General features: G+C 39.0%; 1 protein-coding gene across 2 annotated transcripts; it reads left to right on the top strand.

Annotated features, from left to right (window-relative positions):
• Positions 1 to 385: 385 nt before the first annotated feature.
• On the top strand, positions 386 to 18,561 carry LOC145447695 (tyrosine-protein kinase Fyn-like). Of its 2 annotated transcripts, XM_080325946.1 has the most exons (12): positions 387 to 891; positions 2,958 to 3,089; positions 4,164 to 4,244; positions 5,001 to 5,131; positions 5,199 to 5,284; positions 5,467 to 5,570; positions 6,422 to 6,577; positions 7,131 to 7,283; positions 13,585 to 13,718; positions 13,815 to 13,931; positions 14,827 to 15,112; positions 18,261 to 18,561. In XM_080325946.1, exons 1-12 carry the CDS (start codon positions 834 to 836, stop codon positions 18,434 to 18,436), a joined length of 1,614 nt encoding a protein of 537 aa, XP_080182072.1. In that variant the 5' UTR covers positions 387 to 833; the 3' UTR covers positions 18,437 to 18,561. The 2 variants fall into 2 exon arrangements, with proteins under 2 accessions (XP_080182074.1, XP_080182072.1); XM_080325948.1 differs by lacking the exon at positions 4,164 to 4,244 and having other exon boundaries at positions 386 to 891.
• Positions 18,562 to 19,001: the final 440 nt, after the last annotated feature.

Genomic DNA, 19,001 nt, shown 5'->3' with positions numbered 1-19,001 from the left:
CACCTTAAGGGCAACCAGGCTATGTTGCCCCACCTGCTCGGTAATTTTATGAATAGGAGAGAGTAAATCACTGTTTCTTTATTGTGCGCGGCATTGAGAGAATAGACAGTGAAAGCTTGTTATGAGCGCTACCGGGGCATGCCCCGGCTAGGCATTCGCAAAGCGAAAACACGGAAGAGAATTCGATTTTCGCAGAGACTTCGCTATATATGGTGGGCATTTACAAGCGAAAGGACAAGAAGAATACGATTTTCGCTTTGATTTCGGTATATATAGATTGCTGTGCGTCTATAAATGGTAAAGAATTGTTATTGAACAGAATTTTAGGTGGGGCAGTGCCCCAGTTGCCCTATAGGACGAGCCGCCACTGGTATTTGTTGTGGTTTAAATAATATTTATTCCTATGTGACTCAAGTCGCGAGCATTGATTATATATTAATGCTATATCATGTTTAAAGAAACTTGGCGGTACAGTTCAAATGAAATCAAATGTTGAAATGAAATCAAATGTTTTCTGCTGACACTAGCCAAGGGTAGTCGTCAGCAACTATGTAGAGAGTTGAAAAGAAAGTGTTGATATATTCACATTGTTGATTAACAATGTTCTTTTCAATTACAATTATATGCAGTTTTATTTCAATATGAATATATATACCTACTATTCAATCATATCAAGTTTAGCAAGCACTTTGAAAACAAAAATTTATGTAGTAGTGAACCATTGTGTTTCCTAATTCAAAGAATATATTATGCTTATGCAAATACCATCTGGATTTTCACCAAGTATCTTGCCAATGCCCGACTCGGCTGATGACTGAAATTCAACTTGGACTATGGCGGAAGGTCAGCAGCAAGGCCATGATGAAAATCATTTGAGGACTTCGACTAGAAGTGAGCAACAGATTACGATATTGCTATTCAGTACAATCGGCAGTTTTATCATCCTACTATGTACAATTGTACAGTGCCATACATGAGATGAGGAGACTTCTATTCAAACTTTGTTAACTTCTGACAGCGTGATTAGGCCACACTTGACAATATCATAGAGGCCATAGCAAGTAGCAAAGTCGCATTGCTTTTAAAGGAAACCGACCAATCGCTAACAAGTGTCCTCTTAAAACAGGACTTCGCAAACTTCTCCTTGCAGAACCTTCATTAGAACCCCGTAAAGCAGTGGTTACCAACCTATTTTGGTGTTGGAGCCGCATTTCAAAACTCATCAATAAAGTTGCTGATAAGCCTGTTAAATGCATCAAATGATTTGTTTGATGGTCAGATCCCGTTGGAAAATGTGTTGTATCACCACCTGCACTTATGTCTGGTGGTGTGCTGACTTAAATTTGAGCGCCGATCTGAATGCATTTGAGTGTGAGTATACTTTATGGCGTGAGTTGAGTAACGAAATCGTTGCTGACTAGAGAATCACTTCTCGACAGAAGAGGAATAGAGCTCCACCCTTAATTTAAAGTCCAGACTCCAAGCCAGGCAAGGGTAATTTTTGAATATGAATTTTATTTTTTTGTTATAAATTCATCTTGTAATATTTTTGTAGAGCTTCTTGGAGGTACAAAACTTCAATATACAATTGAATGGTATATTCATATTGAAATGAACCCGAATAATTTCGGCTGACACTCGTCAGGGGTAATCGTCAGCAACTAGTAGAGAAATGGAAAGAACATTGTATATCAACAATCGTATCACAAAATATGACGTCACCAGCATGAAATTTCGTGAATGAGAGAGCGTTCAATGTACTATTTTTAGGTGGTACACGAACTCCTTTTGTTGACAGAGTTTTGGTTGGTGTATTTTGATAAAAACCGACTCCAGGGCACACAAATGGAATTGTGAACGGCCTCGCCCAACGATTCGAAATCGGTCGTCTCGATAATTATTCGCACAAATCAGATTATCTAACAGATGTTTGCCGATGGCATCCGATTTCCGACGACCGATTTCGAATCGTTGGGCGAGGCTGTTCACAATTCCATTTGTGTGCCCTGGAGTCGGTTTTTATCAAAATACACCAACCAAAACTCTGTCAACAAAAGGAGTTCGTGTACCACCTAAAAATAGTACATTGAACGCTCTCTCATTCACGAAATTTCATGCTGGTGACGTCATATTTTGTGATACGATTGTTGATATACAATGTTCTTTCCATTTTTCTACTAGTTGCTGACGATTACCCCTGACGAGTGTCAGCCGAAAATATTCGGGTTCATTTCAATATGAATATACTATTCAATTAATATTTTTGTGGGATTTTCAAATGTCAATGGGAGCCGCAAGAAGACTAGCTGGGAGCCACGATTGGGAATCACTGCCGTAAAGTATCTAATATCAAAACAGCAGCATTAAATGAAGCTTCCAATATTGCATATGAGATGTATGGCAATGTTGGGAAGACTCGATTTCTGACAATACTAGTCTCACATTTTTTGAGTGACTCGGCTGTGGTCACTGTACTAAAATGACTTGACTTGAATTGGTTTCGAAGTGCGAGAAAAGTGGAATGACTCGGAATTCAAATTTTTAGGGCAATTTTGATGTAATCAAATATTCTACTCCGCAAAGCATTCTGAACCTATCTGCTAAAAAAATTTGAGATGACTTGAAAATTTTTTTAATGACGTCATCTGACTCGATTCAAACATTGATTGGTTTTTATGACATCGTCGGCTCATATCGGCGCTGTGGACTAGCTTATGTCCAATGAACACATTTTGAGCGAAATCAAGTTCTGGTAAAGTTTTCATTTTCTTTCAGCCGTATCTTGGCCACGCAGTTCACTTTGAAAAAATGGGACGAACACAAACATGGCCAAGATGTGGCCAAAAATTAAAATTTTATAAAAACTCAAACTTCTTGAAATTTGAACAATGGATTTCAAACTTGAAAATTGAACACAAGCTACTCCAATCGATGATCAGTCTGTCCACTTATTGCAGATACCGCACTATTGGCTGAAGGAGATAATGTGACTCAATGCTTTATTGGCAGCACTGTCAACCTGGCAGCTGGAGATGTGATTCAAAATGTCTTCCATGTCTACAACTTCCACATTGTACCTGCCAATCAAGGTCAGTATTGCATTAATATACTATTGCACTAAACTTCATTAATAGCTCAAGTAGAAGCAATGTCATAATTTTCTACACAACTTTCAAGGCTTGTCAAATCTACTTCGACTCATGCCTCAACTCGAGTCAAAATTTTTGGTTGACTTGACTGGGCTCGAGTCTTTTTCTTCAACGTAAAATGACTCGACTCGACTTGGTCACATTTTGTATTGACTCAACTGTGCTCTAGTCATTACGCATGAGTGGGCCCAGAAACAGTGTTTGTTTGTTCGAATTAAGAATGACAATAATGAGTATTTGATATCCCCCATTAGTTTAAAAAAAAGTAATTCGAACGCAGGATTGTAACCAAGTCACAAGATTCTGAGTCACAAGTCAATCTCACTTTTATTGGTTTGACTCGAGTCATAGTGTTGTGACCCGAGTTCAAGTCATTGTGTTCACTGTTCAGTTTTGAGTTCAATCCGGCTCAACTCATTTTTTCAACTCACCTCCAGTGATATAGAATGGTTCTCGTACATAATATCGTAATTTTCCTCAGTCTTAAAAGTTTCTGTGTCTATTTTCCAAGTACCAGGACTGATAGGCGAAATACCAATATGGCGACTTTACTATTCTTCGAAATCACAATGAAATGTCTGTCTTGGCCGTCCTAGTCTCGAGTCGCATGACTTGGTTCTAGTCGTGCACAATGACTCGAGTACAAATCGAGTCATTTTACACATTTGAAAAAATGACTCTACTCAATTTGAGTCAATAAAAAATTGTGACTCGAGTCATTGCAGCCCTGGTAGAACCTGACTTAAAATCTATACTGTGAGAACTATGACTTGGACTCAGACTCGAGTCTCAACACTATGACGTGGACTAGCCCTTTGGACTTGGACTTGAATTGGCGGTGAATTGGAAATGACTTGACTTGACTGGACTCAAGTGAAACCTATAAACTTAAGTTTGACTCGGAACCTTGTGACTTGGTTTCAACCCTGGAAATCACTACTTGGGCAATTTTTTTGAGTCAGTTTTATTCTATTGAAGTTGTTGTTATCAATCGAAACACGTTTTGTCAAACAGCACCAGCTAGGACCGACATTCCGCCGAACGCAAGATTCAATTTCAGCATCACGGATCATTCGGCACCAGTTGCTTCCGACAGTAAGATTGCATACATTGAATGCAAACTTGGACAACTAGATAATCTTGGTTGTCTAATTAAACTAATTTGAGCGAAATGCCCATAACCTAATTTGAGTAATTTTGCTATGCTCAAATTTCTATTCTTATCTAATTTCTGGTTTTCCTGAAAATGAGAACTGTGTTGTGCAAATCGAGCCAAACTTGCTGTACAAAAGTTTTCTATTCTCATGCTCACAAGAATGAACCATATTTAATGGTAACGAGACTTGATTCAATGTCCAAGTTTTCGCAAATTCAGTAATTCTAATTGTAAAAATAGCTATAATTTTCCTTTGGAAACAACTAAGCTATAATTTTAAGTCTACTCTGATGTCCATTTTTCAAATTCTGAGATCCATTTTTCAAATTCATAGAAAATCAAGTTTTTGTAAAATTTTTTTTAACCATATCTAGGCCATGTTTACGTTCATGACGTTTTTTCAAAGTTAATCATGGCCATGGCCAATGAAGATCATGAAAACTTTAGACATGGGTATTTTTCTCAAACTTGGACATTGGACATTATAAGGGACTTGATACCACAGCGATAATTTGTGCTCAAACACTATCAGGAGGGGGGTAGGCGGTAATATACAATACACATGTTCTTGAATAGTATATTCATGATGAATATTTCATTATGAATATACTATTCAAGAACATGTATATTGAAGTTCTGTACCTCCAAGAAGCTCTTCATATACATGTTCTGTAAACCACTTCTCTCCTATCAAGGTGCCAATAACGATGCAGAAACGACTATAGCTGGCCGACAAGATGGAATTGGAATAGTAAGAAACCCACCCTCCCCCCTTCTTAATCATAAAATCATGGAGAATATTCTTTCGCGAGATGGATATGCGCAGGTACGCGTCACTTTCCGAACTCTATTTCCTGCTTTCTCGGATGGATATTTTCAGTAAAATATCACAGATTACAGGACCCTTGAGAAGCCCGGTCATTAATTTTTGTCAACGTAGCAACAGCGTGCCCGCAGAGAACAAAGCTCAATGTGATGAGTGAGTGCCGCTGCATCTTTGATATTTTTCGTTCCCAGCGTCAATTGCTGCATAGTAAATCACATTTTTATGATGGCTGTGGAATGTCATCTTGAAAGGTCCAGTCAAACATCTTTTTCTCTGACTGGCACTAATTTTTCACAAGTGCATTTCTCTGACATTCTGTTTGCTCCTTCATTCAGTTGGTTCTTTGGAAAAATAAACCGCAAACAAGCGGAACGTTGGCTGACTGCGCCTGGAAACACAAAAGGATCCTTCCTGATTCGGGAGAGTGAAACTTTCAAAGGTTTGTGACAGACTTGAACAACTACGTATAATATAATTCTAATCTGTGACTTTAATTAGGCTAATTAGAGAGAAATGCCGGTAATCTAATTCCAATCTAATATCTGAAATTGCTACATGACCACATGAGAACTGTGCAGTGTGAAACTAATCAAGCTCGGTATACAGACATTTGCCGTTCTCATGCTTATGACAATGAACTATGATTTGATATGAACAGAACTTGATTTTCGGTGTTTTTCTCTGTAATTTGAAATTTAATTCAATCCCCAGGTTTATACAATTTCAATCATTCTAATTCTAATCGAATTTAGAAATTCTGTGCAACTTTAATTCTAGTCTGATTTCGAGAAACGGTATAGCTGTAATTAAATTCCAATGGAATTTGGAGGAACTATTTTGCTGTAATTCTATTTCTAATCTAATTTGGAATCACTGTGCAGCTATCATTTTAATTATAATCTAATTTCTAAAAACTAAGTACCTAGCTGTAATTCTAATCTAATGTCAAGACATGGTGTAGCTGTAAATTAAATTCTAAGGAATTTGTAGAAGCTGTTTTGCTGTAATTCTGATCTAATTTGTAGAAAATATTTTGTTGTAATTCTAATTTTAATCTAATTCGGAAACACAACAGCTATAATTCTAATTTTATAAAAAGCTGTGTAGCTTGGTATACGGTATAGTAATTGTAATTCTAATCTAATCACGGTAAAAGCTGAAAATTTTGTAATTGTCCGACTCTGGTTCGGGAGAAATCTACTTCTTTTGTTATGGTTTTGTATGCCCCAAATTCAAAGTTTTTTCCAAACCGTTGACAAATTTTGAAGAGATTTTTTTTTTCCCATTCAGATGCAGGAAGCTTTTCCTTGTCGATATTGAATGGGAATCGAAGTCTGGAAACTGATGTAGATCATTATCGTGTGCTTAAATCAGACGGCGGCGGATATTATATCATAGAGAGAGCACAATTTGACTCGTTGAAGAGTCTTGTTCAACACTACATGGGTAAGCGTACAACATATTGCGAGAGGCGGTCATAAGTCATGACGATGCAATTTTACTTTTTGTAGTACTGAAGTAGGTTTTGCGCATCTGTACTATTTACTGGAGTGGATATGTTTTTTGACTAATTCCACTTCTACTCAATTAGTTTTTTAGGGCAAAACCACCTTCTCTTTGCAATTTGGATTTTTAAATGTAAAAAGTAGTTTTGGGGATGAGTTTGTATCACTCATTCTCTCTATCATGATGATGGAATATATTTTAACTCAATCACTTAGCGCTAGTCGCGAGCATACATCTTTCAATTTCCAAAGTAGCCACTTCCGATTATCCGCTAAAAGTTTATGAAAGTTGAAAATTACATGTCAAGTCCATGTTCTGCTTGAAAAATATCGCATTTTCAAATCCATGCCCATCTTTGCGCATTGGATAGAATATGGGTTGTAATGACCCGAATCACAATTTTTTGGTGACTCAACTAGACTCGAGTCACTAGCCAGTACAATATCCTATAAAAAGTTATTTTTGAAGGCCCTTACAATGCATTTTTATTAAGATGTACAAGATGGACTGTGCTGTAAACTGATACGTCCTTGTCAGCGCACTGATGATGTTGATCGTGGTTTGAGAGAAGTTTTGAAAATCCCAAGAGAATCACTGAATCAGCAGGCCTTGATCAAGTCGGGTCAGTTTGGAGAAATATGGAAAGGTAATTGTAAAGCTTTGTTGTTAGTCGCTTATGGGCTTGAATTTGTAACGATCAAGAAAAAATTGAATTTGTCTGAGGGAGCTGCAAGACATGAACCATTTGATCATATCTGATATAGTTTAATATGTTTCATGCTCTACAAACACTGCTAGCAGGGATGGGCACAATGTTTCGGGTAGGCCTACTGCAATCTGAATGAAGTGTTAATTCTAATGATTCTTCCGAGTACTGAAACTATGCGCCACTTGCTGCTAAGAGTTAATTTATCAATGAGAATACCAGGGTTGTAATAACTCGAGTCAGACTCGAGTCACGATTTTTGGTGACTCGACTTGACTCGAGTCAAAAGTATAAAAGTGACATTGACTTGTGACTCGGAACCTTGTGACTTGGTCACAACCCTGGAGAAAATTATACTGTTTTGACTCGACTTGAAGCGTTGAATATGCCCGGCCGTAACTCCAGTTAATTGGCTGCTTATTTTCCCTAAGCACCCGCTGGTACATGTATTTTCTTTTTGAAATCTTTGACACACTTACAGCATACTTGTTATGTGACATAGTCTGGATACGACCAGGAATCAGATCAGTTGCCAGTCATGGAAAGGAATACTTTATATTTTCGGAGCTTGTCAAACTGCAAATTCAAATTTTGGTAAATGTAAGCATGACGCACTCGACACCAGACATGGGGTAATCGCGATTAGTAATCGTAATCGATTACGACGATTACAGCATTTTCAAGTAATCGTAATCGATTACATTCGAAAAAATTCTGAAGTAATCGTAATCGACTACTTCCTATATCTAATCGATTTCTCTGTGAAAGAACGATTACTTTTTATTTTTTCAAGGACTATGACATAAACTGAACATTCGTGAACAGGGAAGAGATATTATACCAGGCTTGTGACAGCACAAACGTCTGATTTTCCAACGCCACAGCTCATTATTACGTCAGAAGCAGCCTATTAGCTTTGCGCGTCATTGCGTAAGAAGTATCCACACTAGGGTGGAGTGAAAAATGGAAAATTTTGAATTTTAAAACGGACACTTGATATGTGGTGCCAAATTGAAAAAAAATAATTTCTATAATAATTTTGGGCTCGTGCACCCTCTAGTGGTCGTGCAATTGCACCGAACGAACCAAAAATAGCTAATTTCGCTATATATTGATGACCGCTTCCTCTAGAAAGCTGATTTTGGGCTCAAAAGATGCGGAAGCAACAAGTTTCTATCTCACTTCCACAGAACTTTGTCTTAAAAATGAACAGAAAAAAAGTTACGAGCAAATGATTGATTTTTAGACCATTTTTCGGTAAAATCAGGCACTGAAGCAGGGTACGAGGCCAAAGGCGTGTAGTGATCGATCTTATGACTGACAACTCCATATTGGAAACACATAAATTGAAAACACAAAACCATCAATTCTATATTGAAAAAGATATATTTCGAAGATGATTTCACTACCAGAGTATTAGTCTGCACAAACTTTGAAAACTTGTTTTGTATCAAAAGATTTCATCTGTTTTTGAGACTTCAGTTTTTCTCTGATTAAGTCATCTCTACGTTTAAATCCCGACACATGGGCAGATGCTTTAGTCACCACTTTAACGTCTCTTTCCACTGCCTGGTTGTGCCAAGGATGTTTGGGGAGATGACCTTAGATTTTCCATCTCGAGATATGGTGAGTTTTTGATTGCTGGTGGCTGTTCCATTTCTTTTAGATTCAAGTTGACAATTTAGTGGTATGACTTGGCCTTGATGTTTATAATTGGGATTTTGAACAATCTGATTCTAGTGTCAACGCTGTTTTTAGGTTTCGTTTCATTAACATATCCTCCTTCAAAGTCATTAATTGGAATCTGGTATTCTGTTTGATCTACTCATAGTTGTAATCTTGCAAGTCTTCCGAGGCCTTCATCATCATCACCGAGCATTCCCAAAAGACATTATCCGGATGTGCAAAATATGCCTTTCCTTGTAGCAAAGGTAGTGCAAGGTTGTGAATTCGTGTATCAGAAAGCTTTGTAATATGGGAAACTATGTTGCAGAAGTTTTTAGCACCATCAACAATGGAATTGTGCCTTTTTATTTCAAACCATGACGGAAAATAAAACTCCATGCAGAATTAAGCAAGATAGTTCAGATTGCTTGATGGATGACTCTGTCGCACAGGTATGCTATGTATAGAACCTCAAAAATCAGGAAATCTGAACTATCTTACTCAATTCTGCATGGAGGTTTATTTTCCGTCATGGTTTGAAATAAAAAGGTACAATTATGGATGACTCAGTCCCACATAGAACATGCCGAATTTTGAGTTTCTATGTGCGACAAAGTCATCCATCAAGCAATCTGAGCTAATCTTGCTCAATTCTGCATTGAGGTTTATTTTCCGTCATGGTTTGAAATAAAAAGGCACAATTCCATTGTTGATGGTGCTAAAAACTTCTGCAACAGTTTCCCATGTTCCAAAAGCTTTCTAATACACAATTCGTAACCTTGCACTATCTTTGCTACAACAAATGGCATGTTTTGCACATCTGGGAATGCTCGGTGATGATGATGAAGGCCTCAGAATACTTGCAAGTCTATAACTATGAGCTGATCAAACAGAATATCAGATTCCAATCGGCGACTTCGAAGGAGGATATGTTAATGAACCGAAACCTAAAAACAGCGTTGACACTAGAATCAGATTGTTCAAAATCCCAATTATAAACATCAAGGCCAAGTCATACCACTAAATTGTCAACTTGCATCTAAAAGATGCGGAACATCCACCAGCAATCGAAAGCTTTTCATATCGTGAGCTGAAAAATCTAAGGTCATCACCATTATCACCATTAAGGATCAATCATCCTTGGCACAACCAGGCAGTGGAAAGAGACGTTAAAGTGGTGACCGAAGCATATGCCCATTGCTCATGTGTCGGGATTTGAATGTAGCGATGGCCTCATCACACAAAGACTGAAATCTCGAAAGCAGATGAAATCCTTTATTACGAAACAAGATTTTAAAGTTTGTGCATACTAATACTCTGGTAGTGAATCCATATTCGAAATATATCTTTTTTCAATATAGAATTGATGTTTTTATGTTTTCAATATGGATTTGCAATTTATGTGCTTTTAATATGGAGTTGTCAGTCATAAGATCAATCACTACAAGCTTTTGGCATCATAGCCACTGCTTCAGTGCCTAATTTTACCTAAAAACAGCCTAAAAATCAATAATTTGCTTGTAACTTTTTTTCTGTTCATTTTTAAGACAAAAGTTCTGTGGAAGTGAGATAGAAACTTGTTGCTTCCGCATCTCTTAAGCCCAAAACCAGCTTTCTAGCATAAGCGGTAATCAATATATAGCGAAATTAGCTATTTTTGGCTCGTTCAGTGCAATTGCACGACCACTAGAGGGTGCACGAGCCCAAAATTATTATAGAAATTATTTTTTTTTAATTTGGCACCACATATCAAGTGTCCGTTTTGAAATTCAAAATTTTCCATTTTTCACTCCACCCTAATCCACACTAAATAGATACTCGATGTACGGTGTACGTACGTCGTACGGTGTACGTACGTCGTACATTAGTGTCATTGTAAGAACACCCGCCGTGCTGTATATCAGGTTATCAACACGTTCCACACGCCACTACCTCGCAGTAGTATAATTTATCTCCGCTCTGCCTAGTTTACAATAGTAACTTATGGTTGATGTTTGGTTATGCTGATGCTTAGTTAAACGCAATTTGACCGTAGCTGCTTGGCGAGCAGTAGGCCTATCTAGTACGTACGTACACCGGACAAAAATTTGAAATTTTGTACCCGTCAACTAAAACATTGGGATTTCCCCAACGAAGCAGTAAAAATCAACAGCTGGTGATATATATATATCAAAATCGAGCCGTTTTTGCCGTTTCTCGTAACGGCAGCTTGCAGTACAATATCTGTATTGAGTTGAAGGCAGAATTTTATGTTCGCTTCGTCTTATTCTCATATGACTCTACTTGAAACGGGTGCCAATCGTTATTTCACAATTCTTTACTCAACATTGGGACCTGCCGCCATGGTCATGGGCTTATATATCATGTTACCATGGGTTGTAGCTGGAATCAGGACCGAAAAAGCAATTTGTCCTCCATAGGGTGGTAATCGCAAGTTGAAGACTGAATTTCGTCAATAACTGCATTATATTACTATTGATTTTTAATCCTCTCTCAGCCCCCGATGGTCATATTTACCTGTAGAGTTTGTTTGTTTGAGGTAATCTTGGTGTTTGTCGACTACAACGGTCAGTTACAAAAGGCCGATTTTCTGCATTTTTGATTCCGTATCTCCCGACTTGTAGCAAGGCCCACTTCTAGGCTTATTGTTAGACACTGCTTACGCGGATGAGCTTCGAGGAGGAGCCGAGATAAACCTTCAACACTTAGAAAGTAATTCAGAAGTCGACCTCGGTCAGACTCGAACCCGCAACCCAATGGCGTTGCAGCCGTGGATTATACCACTGCGCTATATCGCCACACAATTACCTACATGTAGAGCTGGGGGCACATAATTCATAATTATAACCTCTGGTATCTTGGTATAATTACTTTAGTACATGTTGTTAATTCGTGACCTCCGGTTTGTTATATAATCAAACGATATTGTAGTGGCTCAAGCGTAGCAGACTAGAAGAAAAACTTTCGTTAGACGCACAAACAAATTGTCATGTCTTTATATCTGACTACATGTCTAGCAACTCAAGCTGTAAATTACCAGGGTCAGTGGCCACATAAACTACAATAGGACTTGAAAACATTTTCATCATGGGAAAAAAAGCATTCATTCCGTCAATGCGGCCGTTGAACTTGACAATCAAGTCAAATAATCCATTGGTTTGATGGTCAGATAGCGTTGTAAAACGTGTTGCAACACCACCTGCACTTAATTAAGTCTGATGATGAGCAGACTTAAACTTGAGTGACGATCCAAACGCATTTAAGTGAGAGCACACTTTTTGACGTGAGTTGAGCAACGAAATCGTTGCTGAGTAAAGAATCGCTACTCGACAGCGAAGGAATTGGTCTCTACCCTTAATTATAAACTCCAGATTCCAAGCCAAGCAAGTGTAATTTTTGAATATCAATTTTGTTTGTTTGTTCTAAATTGATTTTATAATATTTTTGTTGGATTTTCTAACGTCAATGGGAGCCGCAAGTAGGCTAGCTCGGAGCCGCGATTGGGAATCACTGATCTAGAGAGGATTTCCAAGTTAATTAGATCTCTCGAAAATACTCTATAACTTATGTTGGTTTACGAAATACTTTTTGAGTCCCCTTCGAGCTCGCTCCCCACCCTATTGGGAAATTTTGGGTGCGGCAATTATGGCCCTGGCAAGAATGCAAATCATTGGGCACGATAAATTGACCTCTATAAAATTGGGCAATGGGTATATTATGACGTAACAAGAAAATGACGCATCTCTTTTAAATGGAGTTTGTTATCTCATTAGGCCTCTTCAGGACAATCCATATATTGTCTTCCACCATACCTTCTAAGATGCAAAATAAATGTAATCGTGAGTAATCGTGATTACTTTTCCAATGTAATCGTAATCTAAATCGACTACTTCCTGATTGTGCTGTAATCGTAATCGCGTCAGTCAGAAGTAATCGTAATCGCAATCGATTACCATCATGAAGTAATCACCCCATGTCTGCTCGACACCATGTTGTGTTCATGTTGATAGCATCGTGTTTTTTGTTTTCATACTCATTTATATTGGGTTCGTTTTCTTATGTTTGTAGTTGGTGGGGTTGCAGTTGCATTAACATCCTTGCCCCTCGATGTCTCACTTCTGTGTATGCCATGTTAATATAGAATATTGTTGGATTATTTTACAAAATGGGTCTCTAAGGATACCCATAACGATTTATAACCTGGAAATTGCGATATTTTTACTTCTCTGCGCCATACTTTAGACCGAGAATATTTCAAGCATCAAAATGTTCTGGTATACGTGTTGATTTTTGATGTGAACTCTGATGTCATGTATTTGCCTCGGCGTTCTGTGTTCAGATTCATTCGTTTATTTCATGAATGTCTTCTAGCAACTTTTATGGATTTGCTTTGTGCTGTCTCTAGGTGATGCAGTATTTTATGTTACCCGTTTGCCCAATCATTGCATGCCTCCTATCATTTTGTGACCTGAATGATAAAATCAAGATTGAAGTAGTTTTGTAATTCTTCAATGACAATCAATGTCATCTTTCTGTTGTCTGAGAGAATTTAATCAGAACAATATTTTGGTTGCAGGTTTATGGAAAGGTACAAATGATGTTACCATAAGGTTAAACACTGTTGATACACAATCCTCCCAAGATTTTTTGGAAGAGGCCAATGTCCTGGATAAAATGCGACACGAAAATATTGTAATTCTTCATGGTGTGGTAAGACACAAGCTTACATACTTTGATAATGGCTAATAGCAACTTGAAAAGACAAACATTTATGGAGACAGTTAATGATTTGTTGATATGTTGCAGATTGTGACAGATCCTGTTGGGATTGTGATGGAGTTTATGCACAGCGGCAGTTTGCTGGAGTATTTGAAGTGCGGGAAGGATTTGAATCTGCGGGAAAAGATAAATATGGCTCTTCAGGTCAGTTGGATATCAACAGAGTTCGTCCGCAGGACTACGCGAAATTTAGTAAATGAGTGATTTGATTGCAAATATAGTGGTAGGCTTGGAGTGTTCAATCAGTATCACGTCACAACAGTATGGTGGTTGTGGGGCTGAATATATCGGGGCTATAGATAGGCGGGCAAAATGAGTTCCCAAGTAATTCGCTTCTTAATAGAGTATTAGTCATGGTTGTAACCAAGTCGCAAGGCTCCGAGTCACAAGTCAATCTCACTTTTATAGTTTTGACTCGAGTCAAGTCGAGTCATTTTCAACTCACCACCGAGTCAAGTCCGAGTCCAAGTCAGCGAGCAAATGATTGAGTCCGAGTCATGGTATTATGGCTCGAATCCGAGACCAAGACATTGTGTTGACTGCTCAGTTTCCAGTTAAAGTCTTGTTAAACCCACTTTTTATTACTCTGTTTGGTGATATCGAATGGTTCGCATTTATAATATACTAATTTCCTCAATTTTAGCAGTTTCTGGTCGCATTTTCAAGTATCAATACCAATAGACGAAATCCCAATAGTGTGGTTACTTTACTATTCTCCGAAATTACAATGAAATATCGGTATTGGCCGTCTGAGTCTCGAATCACATGACTTGGTTCAAGTCATGCGCAATGACTCGAGTCCAAGTCGAGTCAATACACAGATTGACTCGAGTCGAGTCATTTCCGTTTTTTGATAAAATGACTCGAATCATCAGAAAAACGTGACTCGAGTCATTGCAGCCCTGGAAAGGAGTGTACCATTTTAGTACTTGAATATTCATCTCTTGCTACACGACCCGAATCGTTCTGCCCAGCTCTAGTCCTTGGTATCAGTCAGCTATGTTCGAGCCGTCTTGTTTGGATTCAATTATTTCTTTAGATTGCTTCAGGAATGGCATATGTCGGAGAAAATAAGTACGTCCACCGTAACCTACGTGCTGCAAACGTCTATGTGAGCCGGAAACTAGTATGCAAACTGTCCGGGTTTCATATGGCGCGTTGCATGAAAGACGACGGCACCTACGTCTCGAGGCAGGAAAGGATTGCTGCCAGATGGACGGCGCCGGAAGCCGCGGTCGGAGGCCGGTTCTCGGTCAAGTCTGACGTGTGGAGTTTTGGGGTTTTAATGGCGGAGATTGTCAGTAGAGGGAAGACTCCCTATGATGGTGAATTTTTGAGCCTGTACCGATTATTAGCATCTTCACTATCAGAATGAATGAATTAGAATAATAGCTACACAGTTTCCCAAATTGGATTAGAATTAGAATTACTGAATTTACAAAAGCCTGGACATTGAATGAAATTCCCAATTAATGAGAAATAGGACAAAATCTAAGTTAAGTTTATATCAAATCAGGCTTCAATCTCATAATTGAAAGAATGGAAAATGCCTTTACACCTTGGCTCCTGTAACATTTTTCCGGAAAACCAGCAATTGGAATTTAGCGCAGAAGTGTCTCACAAATTAAATTGAAGCAGATTTGGTCGCTGGTCGCCAGGCTTGCAACCAAGTCACAAATCAATTTGACTTTTACTTTGCTTTAACATTTGTTTTTGGTCGAGTCAAGTCGAGTCATATTAAATTCACAGCCGAGTGAGGACCGAGTCCAAGTCATAGTGTTAACTGTTCAATATCGATCTCGAATCACGTTCAACCAGGCGCGTAGCCAGCCGAAAACTTATGGGGGGGGGGGGTTGAAATAAAAATGGGGGTTTCGAATTTACTAATGTAGCATCAATTCATTAGAGTTTAGCACATGCGTAAATGACGATTATACAATCTCCTCGCGTTCACAATCTCAAGCGTATGATAAGCTTGCCAACGATTCCGGAAGTGCTGTCAATTGGCGAGTCTCCAATCTCTTGTTAACAATTGAATACGCCCGCTAATCAACGGGTGCGTATTACGTGCGAATTTGCGCAAGTCAAAATGTCCGAGTTGTTATGGAATCTGTTCTATAATGGCACTGATTTCAGGTGTTTCAAACCTTTCTCATCTTTTATAACTCAAGCCTTGACACACATGTTATGATGGTTATGCTCATGTATTAGAGTAAATCAACTATACGCATCTACGCGTTCACATGTTTGTGGACATTCGATGTCACTCTTTAATCAACACCGCTAATCAGCCTACACGTCACGGCATTGTCTCCAAGCCATCGAGAGATAGCAGCCAAAGCCGGCTAGGCCTGAGACGCGGCAGTTATTGCGGCGATGATAGATTTCGTACCGGGCCTATTGCAGGTGCAATTGTGTAGGCCAGGGGTCGGCAACCTTTTGCTAGTCACGGGCCAAATGTCGAGTGCAGAACCCGTTGGCGGGCCGGACTTTTCATACTATAATTCACACTCACTGCAGTATATTACGCCACATTTTAGCGATCTCAATCATAAAAAGTTCAAATGTATTTACGCTTAACCAACAGAGCATCAATGTGACACTTGATGCTGATTTCTTTTTGAAAGTTTTTTCAACATGTGGCACCAAGTCTGATGAAGCAAGAAACTGAACATTTTCTAAATGGGCGTCGGACATGCGCGATCTTAGTTTGCCCTACGTGAATTTCATTATTGAAAACAATTGTTCACATGTGTAGCCTATTTGCTACCAAACATAGATGCCATCTCTTTTGCATGTTTGGTCAAGCTGGGACCACTTTCAAGGAGGTACTTTTTGTAAACGTCAAGCCGCGATATGCCCCTTGTATGGAATATTTCCTCCGTCCCTACCTTGCATTTCAATAAGGTGCACTTGAAATTTTGTGGGAATGTTATTGACGTCCACATCCAACGGAGTACTGAATAGCCTGAATTTATTCCCTAGAGAACGAACGTCGGAAACGCGTGAGGAAAATTTTGTTACTCAATTTCGTATCGCAGTGACAAATACAGTGTTGCAAATAGGTTTGCTCTCTTCCAGTGTAGTAAAGTGAGCATGATTTTTTTGTCCAATTTACGTCCCATTTACATGCCCATAGTCAGTTTTGTTTCAAATGCGAGTATGCCTCGCCAAATCTCATGCATCAGTTGTTTCTTCCCCTAAAGTTGCAAATTCAATTTATTCAGATGTGACGTTAAATCTAATAAGAAAACCAAGTTTAGGATACCTATTTCGCATCACGAAATTCTGTGGCGTCAATGTTTATATTTTCAAGGAAACTTGCTCTTCCATTTCTAAACTTACACACTCATGCAACCATAACTCCTCGACTTAGCCAGCGAACATCGTAGAAATACAGAACATCGCCATATAGGTTTTCTGCTTCTAGTAAGATGTGGTGAAACTGTCGTTGATCCAGTTTTTGTGGAACATACTAGAAGTAGGCCGATACCGGCTACGCACCAGTTTTATGCCGTGACAATAGACAATGTGCTTATATCGTGACAATGCTACAAGTTTTCTACACAGTGCTAACTCAATTCAATAAGAAACGGCGGGCCGCATTCTCGTGATAACTAGTCATGATGCCGCGGGCCGGACGATTTCACATGGCGGGCCGGATCCGGCCCGCGGGCCGTAGGTTGCCGACCCTTGGTGTAGGCCAACGATGATATCGAGCGCACCAGGCAAAGGAGATGCGATTGTGCAGGCCAGCGATGGTATGGTGCGCACCGGGCCTATTGCAGATGCAATTCTTCAAGCCAGTGGAACTAGGCTTATTGGAGACGCGATAAATCAGGCTAGTAACAATTGCGCAGCGCAGTGATATAATTTCGCAATCATCTCAGCGGGAGATCGCGTGGCGTTACATTGTGCACTGACGAATCTCGCTAATTGGCAACAGGCTTTTCTCTAATTGGACGCGGCCGCGTGCAACGCTGATAATATGGTTATTGAGTTGCTAGTGAATATTAGTGTAAGAATGGTCATTTCAAAAGGGCGGGGTTTTGCGTTTCAAAAAGAGGGTTTTTTGACCCCCCCTGGCTACGAGCCTGCTTTCAACTAACTCCTGTGAAGCTCTTGGATAATATCGAATGCCTCGGATTCATAATACATGCATTTTCTCACTCTAAACGTGTTTATTCAAACAGATAAAAGACCGTCTCTGGGTCTATTTTTCAATTATCTGTCCTGATATACGAGACTCGAATCGGTCATATAGAACGTGTCCAGTCCCTGACGGTCGCATACATACAGCATACAGCAGCTAATCGGAAATAGGTTACTTTTGAAATTGTAAGATGCGCCTTTGCGACTATTTTTTTGTCCCTTGCTGTTTTCGTGGCATATAACACTGGCTCATGTTGCCTGTTAGCAACTCATAATTCAAAATGAGATGATGTACTTATTTTACAACTGAACTTTATTCAGGAATGACCAACGAAGATGTCATAAGAAAGGTCCATACAGGATTCAGGATGCCAAAGCCCGACGGTTGTCCGGATAACCTTTATCATATCATGCTACAGTGTTGGCACGAACAGGCCACGGAACGACCGGACTTTGAAAAGCTACGGACAGAGTTGCCTGGAGTAGGACAGAAATGATTTGATGTTTGTTGTCGTTGATTATGATTTTCTCGCATTTTTGTGTACGACCGCAAGGAAATGCGGTCATGCGGATACACAAGGATATCATGAGGTCATATCTTGGTTGTAACCAAGCCACAAGGTTTTGAGTCATGATTCGTTCCTACTTTTATAATTTTGACTCAAGTTGAGTCATTTTCAATTAATCGTTGAGTCTGAGTCGTACTGTTGAGACTTGAATCCAAGTCATAGCCTTCACTGTTCAGTGTTCAGTTTCGAGCTCAGTTCATGTTCAACACACTTTACAGATCTATTTGGGTGATATGAAATGGTCTCGCATTTATAATACACTAATTTCCTTAATTCGTAACATATTCTGGCCCTGTTTTTCACAAACCAGTACTAATAGATCAAATAACCAATAATGAGTAAAATTTACTCTGCGAAGTTACAATGAAATGCATGTACTAGCCTAGGGTTACCATATTTCTGTTAAGCAAATTCCGGACACTATAGCGCCCACTAACGGATTTTAAAATGAGGTGTAACACATTGACCGTCAATATGACGTCACACTAGCAAA

The sequence above is a fragment of the Botryllus schlosseri genome, chromosome 10, assembly GCF_051294905.1.
Source record: "Botryllus schlosseri isolate E-star chromosome 10, Bs_hap1, whole genome shotgun sequence".
Classification (NCBI taxonomy): Eukaryota; Metazoa; Chordata; class Ascidiacea; order Stolidobranchia; family Styelidae; genus Botryllus; species Botryllus schlosseri.
The sequence above is the reverse complement of the archived record's forward strand: the minus strand, read 5'-3'. Positions and strand labels throughout refer to the sequence as shown.